A 16,810-nucleotide genomic window follows, 5' to 3' on the forward strand; every position below is an offset into this window, starting at 1 on the left:
AACTCTAATAACTGGTAAAGATTATTTTTATCGCTGTCTAAGGATTTCTGCTATACGAATCTGGACTGCATAGGTCTTATATTGCAAGCCATCCACTGAAACATGAGATGTTTTCTCACCTACAGCATGAATCTATTTGAGTGCTCAACCTCCAATACAGTCAAAGAGGTGTAGGACGACTCAAAAAAGGCATCAGGAGGGTTTTATGCAAGCTGCAGCGGTTGCAGATCTTTACTCATCCCAAGGCACGTTTGTGAGTCAGATAAGAGACCAAAAAAAAAAAAAAAACTTGAAGCACAGCTTGAAGAACATGAAGTACCTGACGGCTGAACTAGTTCACAGGCTTTATCAGTGGAGCCTGCAACTGCAGCCACCACTTGAGGACAGCATCCACCCACCGGTCCTCCTCAGAAACTGCATCTCAGAACGAGTGAGGAGCCGAGTGTCTGACGCAGCATGCGATCATTCACCTTGGTTGCGCGTGCTGCTCGGACTTGCCTCGGTGCAGCTGTCCACACACACACACACACACCAACACTCACTACCCCCCTTCTGTAGAGGCAGTGCACTCTGCCAGCCATGGAGTGGGACGTACTATCGATCCTGCTGAAATGATGGTTTCTAAAAGGGAGGCAGTAAGCATGTCTGCACTCCCCTCCTCCACTGTGGAGGGGCCCTGAGATATCACCAAGCTCAGCACATTGCACCATCACGGCATGGGAAAATGGGATTTTCACTGCGAGATGAGCTGAGGGGAAGGTAATTCAAGTCGCAGAGCTATGTTCCCCACCGAGGATGTAAAATGAGCCACGTTACCTTCAGACGCCTCACACAGTGGACAAATAAGGTCATTTTAAATCTCCTATTAATTCCAGTCCTTGTCACAAAGAAATCAGATACCAAATGTGAAAATGTGCATGAGTGCTGAAGTTAAGACGGAAGAGAGGAGGATGTTCACCGTTCACTTAACCATTCATCTCCGCAGCACTCATTCATAGTGAGTGTGTGTGTGCCACCACATGCAACTTGTATCATGCGGTGCTGCAAGGAAATTAAACGATCATCAGAACAGGGGATAAATTAATGAGGTGTATGAGTTCTTTGCAGGCGGTGTGAGACTTTGATTCTCATCTCAAGAGGTGTCTACTCCAGAGGAACCACTAGATGGTGGCAGTGTCACAGTATTCTCCAACACTCAGGCGAGGTTGCAGATTTGGAGGAAATTATGAGCAAGCTTTTAAAGGTACTCTTGTACAGTTGATTATATTCTTTACCATTGAAAAAACATGACTTTGTTACTCTCTTTGTGAATGGGCCTTGTTGTTCTCCTGTTACTGGAGATACATGCTTGAAAGATGAGAGGCGACTGCATCAGTTGCCCAGCGTATGAAGGTCATGTGCTGGGTGCATCATCCTTGTCGGTCTAAATCGTCACTCACCATATTTGACGTTCCCCATGGGTCAGTATGTCAGTCAGTGGAGTATGATTCTGTCTTACTGAACATCATGTCAAAGATCTCCACTCACCTTTCCCTGTTTTCTTGTTTGTTTGTTTTTTAACTATGTCAGTCCACTGAATAACCAGAGGGAGGATTAACAACAAGGTGCACCAGTGTTTCAGTGTGTCAAACACTGGTTGTCATGGTGCACTGGTGCTGTCAATAATATCACGCTCCTCGGCTGGTCACATGGTCTGTGTAGCCTAGCCTATGTGTGCTTAACAGATTGGAGTGTGGATTATCAATTATGCTTCCTTTCATCATCATACATCCCATGTGTAACACCTCGAGCAGACCATAATAACATAATCTAGTCCAAGAATGTAGGCTATTTGAGGAAGATGAGTAGAGAGCCAAACCGACACATGCTACTTTTACTATTATTTTTTGGCGGGGGGCATAGCCTATTTGATATAAAGATAGGCTCCCAGACCCTTATGGTTTTCTTACATAATCTACAACGGACAATTTAACTAATTAATCGAAGTCCAATGGTCTAGTCTAATGACTAACTGTAAGACTACCAATGATGTAAATGAACAGTGGCGTCGTGGTAACCTACCTGACTTGTACAGCAAGTGAGCTCAGTGTAGTGGTGCTGTGCCTGCAGCTGAGGTTACACATTAAAAGATCATGTGGAGACCATGGTCTGAAGTTAGTTTTATATTGGAAAGCTGCTGATAAGTGGATTTTTTTTTTCCACCTTCAGTAATGTTTTTATCTTAGTCATGCATTAACACATTACAACCAATATATATTTTTTGTTTTTGGATTTTGTTATAAATATGTCCAGATTGTTGTGCCATGCTTTATTTACCTAAAGTGGTGTCCAAATGTCTAAGACACAGTTCTGGATCGCATTGTATATTTTGCATATGCAGCCTATATGTTAGTCTATCAATTTTTATGTACTTATGTATACAATAATCAATTATAATAAAGTACAGCTATATAATAAATACATTGTTATTTAAAAAGTAATAATAATGATATCCCTTAGCTTTTGCAAGTGATTTCAGGAAGATAAAACCACTTAAGAAAACTTCATACATTAAGAAATACTACAATAAAATACTAACCCTTTATAAAAAACAATTATTGACAAATACAATATACATGAATTACTGAGTAAAAGTGATTGAAGTGAGTGAATGTGATCTTGCAGAAAACAATTTTCATACATTTCAACAATTAAATCACCATGTTTATTGTGCAGCTGCAACTAAGCATCATTGTCATTATTCATTAGTCTTTTGATTATTTAATTAAAATTAATCAATTGTGAATTACAGTTTATAGTGTGACAGTGACTTTATGTCTTGCTGTGTGTGTCCAACAGTCCAAACCCTAATGATATTATATTACTATATCGTAAAGAGTCTGTAGGTTTGTTCACTGCAGTTTGAAAACACAACATTCAAACTGGGCCCCTCCTCTTGGGCTCACCTGCACACGCCCCCTGCCCCTGACAGCAGTTGTCAGGGGCAGCAAGATATGACTGGATGCTGTCAAGCCGGGAGAAATGGCAGATACACACTTACTGGCGAAGAAACAAAAAAAAAAATTCGGGTGAGCCGCTGCAGTGTCAGGCCCATACCTGGCCGTCGCCAGCAACCAGAGCCTTGAAGGATATGCCGTGATGAACCCTCATACTACTCGTGGCATATAGGCCTATCCCTCGAAGCTCCTGTTGCTGGTGACGGCCGGCCAGGTATGAGCCAAACACTCCAGCACTTCATTTGGACTCTATGTCCTTTTATTCTGGTAAATGTGTCTCTGCCATTTCTCCTGGCTTGACAGCGTCCAGTCGCTATCTCGGTGTTAATTTTTATGCATGCCCACAGCGCCACATGCCCAACTTCACACCCAGAAACGTCCTGTCTACAACAAAACATCAAAATACAGGCAGTAGGCAGGAGCTCTGCAGACATAGTCACCACCACACATGAGTAGAAACCCATAGGTGATGATTAAGCAGGATTTCTTTTGTGTAAGTCTATTTATAAAAACAAAAATTCAGGAAAATCCTACAGACTGTACCTTTAAGTAAAATAACCTAAAAATATACATTGCAATTTTCAATAAAAATTGAATGAAAATGTTTTTTTTAATTATTTATGAATCGATCAATTGACTCATTGCATCTGTGAAACTTCAGTGTTTACAATAAATGATGTGCACCATGGGGACGCACAGAGGTGAACTGCAGCTGCAATACCAATGTGCAACCAACTTCGCAGCGCCCGCTGACCGTCAGTGGGGAGGTCCTAATCTAGCATAGCAGCTGGGAGCATTTTACCACGTGATGCGAGAGATGTTAGAGAGAGCAGCCATCATTCACCTAATTCATGTCCTGCCTGATATGGTCAAAGCTTTGACGACGAGGACACAGAAAACTACGATGGAGTAAAGCGACGACCCTGCAGCCTCCTCACCCACCGGTGTCATCCGCTGTGCCGCTCCACTGCCTCGGTTCAGGTCTGTTTGCTGCCGGCTGCTGCTTTTTCTTTCCCCTTCTCCCCCTGTTTTCTGCTCATATGGTGTCTGCCGACGCGCTTGTTTCGGTTTCAGTGTTCCCCTTTTACATCACATTTACATGTTCGCTGTTGGAAACAGAACCTACGAAGTGCTGCTGTCACTCACCCAACACACGTCCAGCGTTTCACGGAGCCACGGGTTGTTTGTTTTGTCGTAGCCCCCCCTCGTTAACGCCGAGCCGTGTTGTGTTGCTGTTTATGCTAACAACCGACCGTTCCTTGTTGTGTAACTGACGTTTCGAACGCGCTCCAGCTCCAGGTAAACGGAAACGTGTTGCTAAACAACGACGACGAGGAACGTTCGATTCCCTCGCTGGGTTCCAGGCTGGGGGGGGGTCGCGCGTGGACGTTCCTCGAGCCCACGGGGTCGCACGGTCTCCTGGCCCACGAGAGTTTACTTGGAGATTAGGCTGCCTTTACATTAGCTAGCATGACAGGCTCTTTTGCTTGAACTGTCCAGAAGGCCCACATCCACCCAGTTGCCACTTAATTAAGGATACTTATTTTGAAGTAATGCACTCTAGAAGGATTGTCAATATATTTTACTTCAACGAAAATCAAAATAATTCAAGTTTTTTGCTAAAACTAAAAGTGCTCATCTTTATTGTCTACATCATTTGAATCTCTGGTCTCTTCTAATTCATATTTGGGATATTGATGTAGCCTATAATATTTTGTCCACCACCCTATTCATGCTAGTGAAGCAGATCAAACATTAGAAACACTTCTTTGTCTTACACTCAAGAGTGCAACATCATGACAAATTACAACTACCATAATGACAGTTAAATCTGAATCATCATAAATAGACATTTCTTACCTTCATGACTTGTTGTCAAAACTAAAACACAAATATAAGTTTAGATTTTTGTCAAATGAACAAAGTGCATAATATACAGCAGATCCATAATACATTATCAACACACATTCAAGTGCTTTATCCACACTATAGATGACTTTCTTTTGGGGGCTTTATTGGTGTACTCATCATGTCACCAAACAGTGTAGGACTTACGTTCAGGTGGGCCCAGTCTAAATTGGGCCTTACAATAGACACAAGTGTTGCCTTGGCCCAGCAAAACCAGGGAGCACTTCTCTTGCATTTTAATCAGGTCCAAACCAACCCAGGGGCCCAGGACCCCCAAACAGCCCAGGCCAGCACCCCAGCTCAAATACCCCTCCACAAGCCACCTTTTATACTACTAATGGACATGTTTGTTTTAAAGTCCAAGGTAAATGTGGGAAGACCTTCCATTGTTGTGTTAGTTTTGATTTGCATAGTGTGTGCTGTAAGGTGGCCCTTTGCCACAGGCAGAGGAAAGGGTAAACTTCTGGCTCAGAGAGTGTGCAAATTAACATGTTTCACTCACCCTGAATGCTGGACAGGCATTGAAAAAGAGATTGTTTACATTCAGATGCTGGCCACCCGCTGCTTGCTTTTTCTTCCCCCCTGTTTTCCAATCACTGAAGAGACATGACCCATTTAAATGGTTGTTTACTTGCATCAGAAGAAGAGCCAAAGCACTTCTCAATGAACTCTTGTCTACAATTCAATTAGAGTGGCCTTCCCAGCAGCACAGTTTTCCACATTACACAATGCCCTCTACAGCCTCGCTGCCACACAGGCCATAACACGAAGACCAAAGAGCAGCAGTAGTCACACCTGCACCCAAAAAATGTCACGTCATGTCTTTTGGGATACTACTGACCCTTAATGTGGACTGTGTGGGCTATCAAGCCAAATAGGGTTTTCACTATAAAAGAATAGCCTGACTATTGATCAAAACTAAACTCCACCGTCCTGTTGACACCAGTTGCCTTTTAGACTCTCAACTGAAATGAAGAATGTAAAATCAGATGTCTGATGTTGTTTAACAGTCAGATTTAGGCCTCTCAGTTATAAACCGGATGTGCCCTGTCACAGCTGTGCTCTGTTGTATTGGAGTCGGTGAAGTAAAGCACAGCAGGTATTCATCAGGCTTTTATTAAGTTTCACTCCTCTTGAAACTCTTGCCTGAAAAGAGCTGTGTGTCCCTTAAATACAACAGAACTGGTTTCCTTTTTTTTTAAGCCAGACATTTTATTACTGCTTTTCCTGTTGCCCTCTGACTAGACAACCATATAATAGGAAATGGCTGGAGTTTTTCCCCTCTTTTTTCCTATTTTTGGAGTTTGTGGGAATATTTCACTTTCAGAGTCGCTGAATAATATATCAACCCATTGAGGGTCATGGATCTACTTTCTTGGTGCTTTGTGCTGTGTTTCATGCCTGGTAGCTTTACTAAATCAACACTGTTACAATTTCAACGACCATGGTGCCTTAGTACTATACCCTGTTGATTTTTGCTATCCTCCACAATGAGAGCTCTCTCTGGCTTTACCATCGACCAAATAACAAACTTATTTGATCAACTGTCAAATGTGATAATGGTTTGTCGATTTTAAAGCCCTGAAAAGGAATTGACCCCTCTGTTGGGATTTCATTTTCCTTCTGTTATAGCTGCTTAATAAGTGGCCAAAATTGGCAACATCATGGCATCACAGATTCTTGAATTGACTCTGCTTTATCAGGAAAAGCTGGGAAAGTAATGCGTAAAATTGAGGACAGCTAATGAAATTAGGTTTCTGTGCTTTTTTTCATGTTGTTTGTGTGGCATAATTGTCAATGAGTCACTTAGCTAAAGGACTGCATAATAACATGGGTGTCTGTCAGTTTAGACAAACAGATCTCTGTACACTTTATGGCTCTAATTTTTTTTTTTTTTAAATTCCATGGAAACCTAAAGGGATATCTGGGCATGTTGCTCTATATTTCAGCTAGATTAGGCTGATATGTAAACATTTTGCAGTGCATTATTGACATGTCTTATTGTACTTTCAAGGCCTACAAAAAAGTAAAAACATTTGTCAACTATTTTTAATAGATGTGTTGATAACCTGGTGTCTCCAAGTTTGACTGTGAAAGTTTAAACGTGCAAGTTTATCAAAAATATAATAAACACTTAAGGAGGTTCCTATATCTTTATGAAAATTAATTCAAACCAACACAGAAGCAAAATTCATAAAAAAAAAGCAGTCCTGCTTGATTTGTGGCATTGCCTACGATTGACCAGTGTGACCAAACGTGTTGAACTTAAAGTTACCATGGTAAAGAAAATAGAGTATGACAAATTTAGATCGTCCGTTTCATAAATGTCACACTGCCCAACCCTAGTTAGCCATTTGTCAGAAGGACTGTGTACACAGCCGCTAAACCCTGTCAGTTCTAAATGTTGCACTGCAACTTTTCAATCGAGGCCATTAGGCCAAGCTTTTCTCTGTTAATGATCCAATCCGTATATGGTTCCACACAGGGACAGTGGCTGTTCTCCATTAATGTAAATTATGGTTTAATTTTTCATCTTTCATTCAATCTTTTCTCTTAAAAGCTGTCAACTGCTTATCCAGGCAAGCTGCACAAACCCTCCAGTTCCAACAATCTGCCTTTTGAGTCCCATTTACCTTGAGTTGCGTAAAATGCAGAGGTGAGGGTTAGGGGGTTTAGAGTGAGGAGAGGGGACATCTAATCTTCTCAGATCCTAAAGGAAGGGAAACTGAAATGGTCATAATCTCCATCTTCTCTTTATGCATGAACTTGACCAGTATGTAATAAGAAGTTTTACTGAAATTGATTTTTTTTATTGATATTTGCTTGGTCACTGAAAAAAAGATTTTACTGATGAGGCTTGCTTTCAACCTAATAAAAAAATATGTTTATGACTAAGTGGCAGAAACTTGTTGGTCTTGCTATCATGTTGACTCAACATTATACTGAACCACTAGTGAGGAAGAGCAGCACCGTACTGTTGCGGTCTACTGTCTGACTGCTTTAGATGTTAAATGACGTTGAGGTGACTGCATGTAAATCCATGGCAATGATGACTAAGGCTGTAGGAAATGAGGCCATAGTCAGCGGATACATGCCCTCAGCCGTTGTGTAATGATAATGTTATCAGTGTAAGTTGGTATTTAGCTTTACATCTCAGATTTCTTGGGTCATGGGACGCGGCCCTCTATGAGAGTAACATGAAAACAAAGCCACTGTTGAGGTCACTGCCGCTAATATCAGTTGCTGTCTACTGATTACCAAATGAATTAAGTTAAAACATGGAAGGAATTTCCTGTTAAACATACACTGGGACATTTACAACAAATGCTGTATAATGTCATTACACCATCCATCTAGTTGTCAAAGGGTGTGATGACGTGATAAGTATGGCCCTACAGTGTGTCTTGTGTTTAGCTCATTGTTTCGTAGGATCTGTTTCCTGACATTTCCTGGTACAAACAGAAGACTGCTAATTAGATTACCATAGAATTAAATCGTTTTTTTTTTTCTTCCTTCATCTCTAATCTCTCCAGGTGGGCTCCAGTCAACACCTGGTCAGACTCCGACTGTCTGCATCTAGATCAGAGGGATCCCAAACCTCTTCCTTGGCTTGCAGGAGCACAGTGGAGGAGAGGGTTTGAGGCTGATCACTCCCCCCATTATTATTTGAGGAGGGGGGGAGTAGGCGGGAGGCGGAGGGAGGAAGGAAGGAGCTGCTCTCACGACCCCGAGCATGGGGCAAAAGGTCCCAGGTGGCATCAAAACCATTGATATGCGGGATCCGGCGTTCAGCCCCCTGAAGCTGGAGCTACAGGCCCTCAGTCACACCAAACCGTCTCGACTGGATCTGCTGCTGGACATGCCACCGGCCAGCGTGGACGTCCAGGTGCAGCACTCGTGGAACAACGACGACCGCTCCCTCAACATCTTCGTCAAGGACGACAATAAGCTGGTGTTTCACAGGCACCCCGTGGCACAGAGCACGGACGCCATCCGGGGCCGTGTAGGATACACAAGGGGATTGCACGTGTGGGAGATCAGCTGGGCCATGCGTCAGAGGGGCACGCACGCTGTGGTCGGAGTGGCCACGATTGACGCCCCGCTACACTCGGTGGGCTACACGGCTTTGGTGGGAAGCAACGCCGAGTCGTGGGGCTGGGACCTGTGCAGGAGTAAACTATACCACGACGGAAAGAATCAACCAGGAAAAACCTATCCGGCCTTCCTCGAGCCAGACGACACCTTCATAATACCAGACTCCCTCTTAGTAGTCTTGGACATGGACGAGGGGACTCTGGGTTACATAGTGGACGGACATTATCTAGGGGTGGCGTTCAGAGGACTTAAGGGTAGGAAGCTGTACCCGGTGGTGAGCGCCGTGTGGGGACACTGTGAAATTCGAATCCGGTACATAAATGGTCTCGATCGTAAGTACAAACTTTAATCATATTTCATATCTTCCGTTGTTAATCTTTTCTCTCATGCACAGTGCTCTCTTCTGCTGTCTTGCGTTCGGCTCTTGCGCAACCAAAGGCTGCATTTTTATTGAAGCAATAAACAAAGGTGTGACAGTTGAGGATTTGTCTTATTAAAAAGGACATGGGGTTACTCTAGAGCAGCAGCATTATTGTCTCTGACTTGCAACCAGTACAGCTGCCTCTTGGCTATTATGTAAAGCAGTTCATGTGATAACATGACCGATTTGTATTCTCGCTTCGCGATCCGGATTATATATGGAGGATTAATATTTAACTGCATTGCTGACTCACTTTTCCTCATAAGAAATATGTTGCTGTCTCCTGCTTTTTAGTAGTGAGTTAAAACATGTAATAGTGGGGCATGATGTCACTATAACCTGTCATAGCTTTTCCCATTAACTGTACTTTTCCTTTGTTTTTCATACAGGCTGTGGCGCCTCCCTTCATAGTCGTTTGTGTCATTTAATGTTCATGTACAAAACAACAAGCTGCTTGTTTTCCCCCCCCAGACAAATGTAAAATGATTCCAATTGAATTAATCCCAATTATTCCAAACGGTCATGAGCTTTCAATGAGGAAACATAGGTGCTTATCAAAACATGCTGTACTACCCACATGTCCCAAGTGCTCTGTGCTCATTAGATTTTTATGTTCAGCTCGGATCCCTTGACCTACTTTAGGTCTTTGAAAAAGAAGCGCTACAGATGCAGTGGTAGGCACAAAAAAAGAGTTTCAGTTTGATGTGACATTTCTCTTACTGTAGGCTCTGGCGCAGGGAAATCCCTTATCTTGTGTACTGATATTAAATTCAGTTAGTCTCAATATGAAATTAATGATGTGGTTGTTTGATACACAGCGTTGTTACTGCAGCGAAACGATATGACTGAATAAAATTATTATTTTGTAGCCCTTTTTTTTTTTTTTACATCTACAAAAAGACAGAAAAACAGATTAGATCTAACAAATGACGCAACGAGGAACAGGTGATTAGAAAATTTTCCTAGAATAATAATTTTTCCAAGAAGATAATTAGTAGCCAACAAATTACCCTCAAGTATTGCACCCTACCATGTGATCCCACTGTTCACTACAGTGCACTGCAGACAGTGGCTGGATTTCATTTGATACTCTGACGCTCTCCTTACTCCACACTTAGGTACTAGTACTTCATTAATCCAGATGTGTTGAATCCACCCTCTGGGAATATTCGCCCGTTTTATTGCCTTAGAATGGATTTCAGTTAAAAATGTCATATTTCATCTCATCAAATGAGGGCAACCTGAATGGAGAGAAATTGATTTTGATGTGTTTTAGTTCATCTACACATGGACGGTATTATGATTTAAAAGCAGATTGTGTTCTCAGAGGTCATAATGCTCTTTAGTTTCCATCTTCAGAGCCACAGAGTCCATTTACTCTGACACCACAGACACTCAACACAGCTTCTCAGATTTGCATTAAGACTACAGACATACATTCCTGAAATAACATGGTGCCATTGTGAATGCTCTTTCTCATGCTGCTCCCTCTCTCGTCTCCCTCCAGCTGAACCGCTCTCTCTGATGGACCTGTGTAGACGTTCGGTGAGGGTGGCATTAGGAAGAGACCGCCTGAGTGAAATCCATAGACTGCCCCTGCCGGCCTCTCTCAAGAACTACCTGCTCTACCAATGACGCCGCTGACAGTTGCAACATACACAGCACACCCTAGTCTCTTTCTGTTTCTCTGGGATCCTTTATGGGTTGAACCCGTTTGACAGCATTGTTCAAACCTCCAGGACTGACAAAGCCTCATGAATGATTCAACGATTATGTTTTTTGTGTCAGTGGATGGACTCGTTTTTGATTTTCTTATCCTGTTTTTATGACTCTTTGCAGCTGTCTTCTCTAACTTTGTAAAATCAGGAATCACTGAGCACTATGCACATGCTGATCCAGACGATGCCATGACAGTCACCATATTGGTGTACCTCCTCCAGTTTGTAATTTGTCAGTACCTCTGCTGTGACCTCCAGGCTTTATGATTACTAATTTCTATCTTGTAGCCTTTTTAAATTTAAATTCTACTGTGCAAAAAAAACAAAATTGTAAGATGGAAAATTGAGCGTGGTGCCGAGGCGCACTGTCAATATCTGACCACAAGGTGGCATCACATACCCACGTCAGCTTGTACGTCCTGTCAAATTGAGAATTATAACATGACACCCAATTGCTTTTAGAAAATGTAGTTTTTAAAATTTCCGTTCACGTGTCACAGAAATGAGATACCAACCTCTCTATTGTGCATTGTGGGTGAATGCACTGTGAGGCGGCTGAGGAGCAGCTCCCACCACCTACTGCACTATCAGTTTTCTCTGTGATACATATATGCCCCCCCTTGCGTACTATCAGGCATCTGACAGGAACATCATCAGCAGAAATTTTAACAGAAGGATAATGCCACTGTGATTATTTGTAGCATGCACCTGCAGGAAACTTTTCTCAATACAGTGTCTTTTTCTTTCTTTATTTCTTTTTTTTTTTTTTTTAATCTTTCATCACACCTGCTTTTTGTAGTTCAGTAGTTTTCAACCACATGCTGTTGAGGCCCAAGAGAGCGGGTTTTTATTAATTCCAACCAGTCTCGTTGGCTGATTTCACTCGTTTGCACATATTAAGGCAGAGAATGGAAACCGACCAGTGAAATGGCTGCTGCAGAGTCGTGGTTGTAATGAAAACCTGGTCTCTTTTGGGCCTCACTGCCACATAGCTGAGAACCATTGATGTAGTACTTGTGTTTTATGAGATGGACGGGTGGGGGAGGGGTGCAGGTTATGTAGGTAAACGGTGTTGTGCTTCAATCGACACACATTTAAGGCAAAGTAATGGCAGAAAAAAGACAATCCACAAAGTGCTGCACAAATGTAACAAAAGAGGGTCAGATTGCCAACATGTTGTCAAATGCCATATCATAGACCTGTTGACTGTAGTATTTTAAAATGTGCAGATGTGGTTCACATTGAGCACTCAGCTGGATGCGGACACACTGTGCCACACTTTACTTTTCTTTGCTTGCAGCTTCCATTTTATTTGTACTCCCTGTTGTAGATTTGTTTGTAAGTATCTATTAAAGATTATTTCAAATTATCGTTTGTGCATTGTAAAATAATCACCAGACTTCAGGTTATGTGGGAGTGACAAAAAGGTTGATTTTTAAAAGTAGTCCAATTCATGCTGCAGCGACCTCAAGAGCTACTTGAAGAATCAACACCTGAAGCATATAGATCAATTAAGCAGTGTTGAACCTGAAGGGATCATATTGCATATTATTAAAATTGGTCTATTCATGCATCCAACCATTTACTGGTAGAACTTCTATGCTTGAGTCCTTCAGCATGTTACTGAATTAGATCAAAAGTTAAGTTACTCCCAATATGTTGTACTTGGTTCTGTTGTTCTAAAATGCAATTACTCAATCCTAATTTCAAGGCTGTGGTAATTAACACCAACATGCAACTATTTCACAAATCAATTTCATTGTAAAGAGGTTTGAGAATTCAGCACTACTCCATTAGGAGTGAATGTGAAACAGGTTTTGTAACTGGATATCAATTGCATGGGCTCTATGCACAGCTCCACTACTTCCTGAATTTAACACACCTGGATTAATCAGTTTGTCCAATAATGTAAGACAGGAAATAAAGGAGCTGCCTTGAGTTCAGGAAGTAGTGGAGCTGTGCATAGAGGTCCCTACTCAACAGCCACCCACACAGGTGTTTCCACTTACGACACCTGATTAACATTTTCTCATATCACACATCTAACATGAATAATACAATTGTTTTATGGACAGATTCGTGAATCGTTTTCACAGTGTCAGCTCACCTATCAGACAGCCATGGCGAATAAGCTCAAATAATGCGAGGAGGAGCCATTATTAATGTCATTAGTAATGTCTGTGGTTTTCCCACTATAACAAATCAAAAAGACTGCTGTGAAAAATACCTTTGGGGTAGCATATATCGGTACATATTGGCTCATTGACATCCCCAAACCTGACCAGCGCTTGAGCTGAATAATCTGAATAGTTGAAAATGCCTGCATAGATGCCCAGGGTTTATAGTCTCTAAACTAAACTGGAATTTGCCAGTTGTGAGGGTGATGGAGATTTGACTTTCTTTGCACACAGACTGTAATAAAAGGCAGGAGATGGATCAGCCACATTGTGTACACACACAAAATTTACCATGACAGAGTCTATTTTAGCCATGGCATACAGAGACCATGAATCCTCTGACCCTGAACTTTCTGGCCATAAATATAACTGGGCCCTATTTTAATGTTTCCCAAATGTACCTTCTTCCCCTTAAAGGTCATTGAGATGTTGGGAAATGTCACTTTTACTTTAAAATATATTAAGGAACATGGACGAAGTGAGCATGACCCTACACACAGCACTCACATCCATATTCTTTCCTGGTTAAGTTGTCAGAAATAATGTTAATGTAGCTTATTTTGCACATTTTATTTGTGGATTTTTATGCATATTCAGTGCACTTTGAAAATGTTATGAATGGGATAAAAATTACAACAGTGAAAATAAATTCTTCAGGCTTTGTCAAAAACAAACACAACTTAATCAAGGACTGAATTTTATTAGCTAATTAAATAGTGTAGCTAATTTGATGTAGATAGGGTAAAGTAAAACACACTTTTCAGGTTTACAATGAAATACAACTGAAGTTACAGTAAAGCAAACAAGACAAGTTCTTAAATGTACATAGGTCAAACATTGAGGGGAAACTACAGAGTTACAGGTGGTAAGGAGTGATGGTATAGGAGTTTTTAACAGATCGAGTTTATCTGCACTCACAGAGACACACACAAACATTGTGTTCAGCAGGAGACTCAAAGAAACCCAGGGAGATTTCTCAAATCGCTAAATAACCCCAATGGGATCCAAACTGCACATGCAACTTAACAAGGACAGAAGTTTAAAAACAACACCACGATGACGAGGTAACAAAAATACAAACAAATAAATACATTTTTAAAATTCAGAGTATTTGTGAATACCCTATTTGAGGAACTGTAGTGCAGCAGGTTTTATATTTGGTCGCTTGGTGTCAGCATTTGCAACATGTTACATAACCATGAAGACCAGTCAAGATAATTCAGCCTCACTGTAGAGCCCAGCTATGACTGTAAGTAAAAGTACTAACAGAACTGTGTAAAAATACTCTATTACAAGTCCATGTCCTGCATTCAGAATCCTACTTGAGCAAGACAGAGGAAGTGTTGTGTGAATAATAAGGACCAGAATAAAAGTCCTCATTCAGCACACGTATGACCTTGTGACTGATATATTATAACATATGACATTAGAGATTGTTAAAATGAATGTCTCAACTTGAAAGCTGCATTTTATTACTAACTAGTCTGGTCAGTAGGTCATGAGGTGATCAATGGAGCGGGTTTGAAGATAAAACAAAGCTCTACAGCACAAGCTTGTTTATCTTGTTTATTTTGTGAGATAACGAATAGTTTACCTCTTTAAGGCCAAAAAACACAGTGTAGTAAGGTAACATGCTGGTGTAGTGTTGGCACTGTTGCCTCACAGTATGATGTTTCTGGGTTCAATCCCCGTGCCCGAGGCCTTTCTGGGTGGAGTTTGGATGTTCTCCCTCACCCCTTTTCCACCGAGCTGGTTCCAGTGCTAGTTCGGAGCCAGAGCCTGACTTAGCAACAGTTCTTTGATTTCCGACTGCCTCTTGGCTCTCAAAACTGGTTCTAGACATGCACCAACTCCTTGCTGGTCTAGAGCCAAGAAGTGTCTTGTTTACGTCTTGCCTCGCAATCAGACATGAGACCATCTCCGTCTCCGGCTTCTTTTCGCAGTCGAAGACATAAATTCTGTGAGATTGGCCCGGTAGACTGGTGACCTGTACTGCCCTGTCAGCTGAGACTGGCTCCAGCCTCCTCCATGACCCTGCACAGATCAGCTATATAGCTAACGGGTGGATGGACTGTATGGTACAAGTTTCTCAATATTGTACTTAAGTTGAGAAAAATTACTTCTACTACTGTAGAACAGTACTGACAATACGTCAGTACACTATGTTTGCATGAATTTAACCCAACCCACCTCAGATGCTGGTTCACTGACAGAGGCTTGCACTAGACTTTTCATATTGGCAATTGTGAGATCCAAACCATGTTAAATAATGTGTTACTCTACATATTCCCACACACGGTAAAGGAGTAAACACACTGGAACAACCTGAAGAGAGTGTTATCAATATTTACTGTCGAGAACAGAACGAATGTTAATTGTGAACAGAGGATGAAAAACATGTTATGATTACAGATTGGTTGAACTCAAGCTCTACTGGTTTGACAGGTTTCAACACATACATGTTTTTTTCCAGACATAAAGACAAACAGGCTGTTATCAAGGTGACTGAGTAACTTATTTCTCTGAAGCTTAGATATCCTCAGGGTGACAGCAGGGTTTACATTCCAACTTTTATTACACACCACTCATTGGTGGGCAGCACATACCATAATATCACGTGTTTGTTAGGGCACAGCTAACAGTCATGGTGTCATGTTTATCTCCAGTTATAATGAAGGTCTTTGTTTTCTTGTGGGCTTCCTGTAGAAGAAGATTGGGTTGTTGATCTTGACTTTAATTTATCTTATCAGAATTGGAACAGAGCAATAATAGGTAATAAGGCAAGGGTTAATTTGTATTATATAACTACTATTGGATAAGCATGCAGATCTAAATGTACCATCCTGGTAGCTATGACCTTTGCATCACATGACACACATGGACACTTGATATTTGAGCAGCATGGACTACCTTGTCCTTAATATGCAATTTAAAGAATGGAGATACTTGTCCTTTTTATGGCATTCCACATTAAAGATTACCCATTTTTAAATACACCTACTAGATTAATGTTCCTTTGTAGCTGCAGTGGGAAAAGTATTTAACTTTACAATTAATTAACACAATATGGCTACTTCATCCCAAGCATCATGGTGCACATTAGTGTCTCTGAAGAGATGATATTGTCATTCAAATTAAATGGTGCAAAATGCTAACATTTTTTGTATTTAATCAGATTAGGCAGAAATAACATGGGGGGGAAACAATACTTCAACCTTGCTCATACTGTACAACCAAGTTGCATTTTAAATCGTGGGTTGTGTAAATCATTAAATTCTTCCATTTCATATTGAAAATGGTGAAGGTCAGGAGAGACACTGAAGTTCACAGTGTTGTTTTTGGGACTTCTGTTTGTTGTGGGTTACAGAAGTTGTTGTGTAACACGTTGAAATAAGTTAAAAGACAGCAGGTGAAGAGCACATGGGCCTACGTCACGGACAACACCCCCGTCCGTCCCACTGACGTCACCGAGCCTCTCTTCAGGCGCCGCGCGGC

The 16,810-nt window shown here is 41.5% G+C and overlaps 1 protein-coding gene across 1 annotated transcript; it reads left to right on the forward strand.

The window, feature by feature from the left end:
• Nucleotides 1-3,793: 3,793 nt before the first annotated feature.
• spsb1 (splA/ryanodine receptor domain and SOCS box containing 1) lies at nucleotides 3,794-12,507 on the forward strand. The gene is made up of 3 exons (XM_083975559.1): nucleotides 3,794-3,977; nucleotides 8,438-9,331; nucleotides 10,928-12,507. The coding sequence occupies exons 2-3, from the start codon at nucleotides 8,638-8,640 to the stop codon at nucleotides 11,053-11,055; spliced, it is 822 nt and encodes a 273-aa protein (XP_083831685.1). The 5' UTR covers nucleotides 3,794-3,977; nucleotides 8,438-8,637; the 3' UTR covers nucleotides 11,056-12,507.
• Nucleotides 12,508-16,810: the final 4,303 nt, after the last annotated feature.

Source organism: Trachurus trachurus (assembly GCF_905171665.1).
Source record: "Trachurus trachurus genome assembly, chromosome: 7".
In the NCBI taxonomy this organism is placed as follows: Eukaryota; Metazoa; Chordata; class Actinopteri; order Carangiformes; family Carangidae; genus Trachurus; species Trachurus trachurus.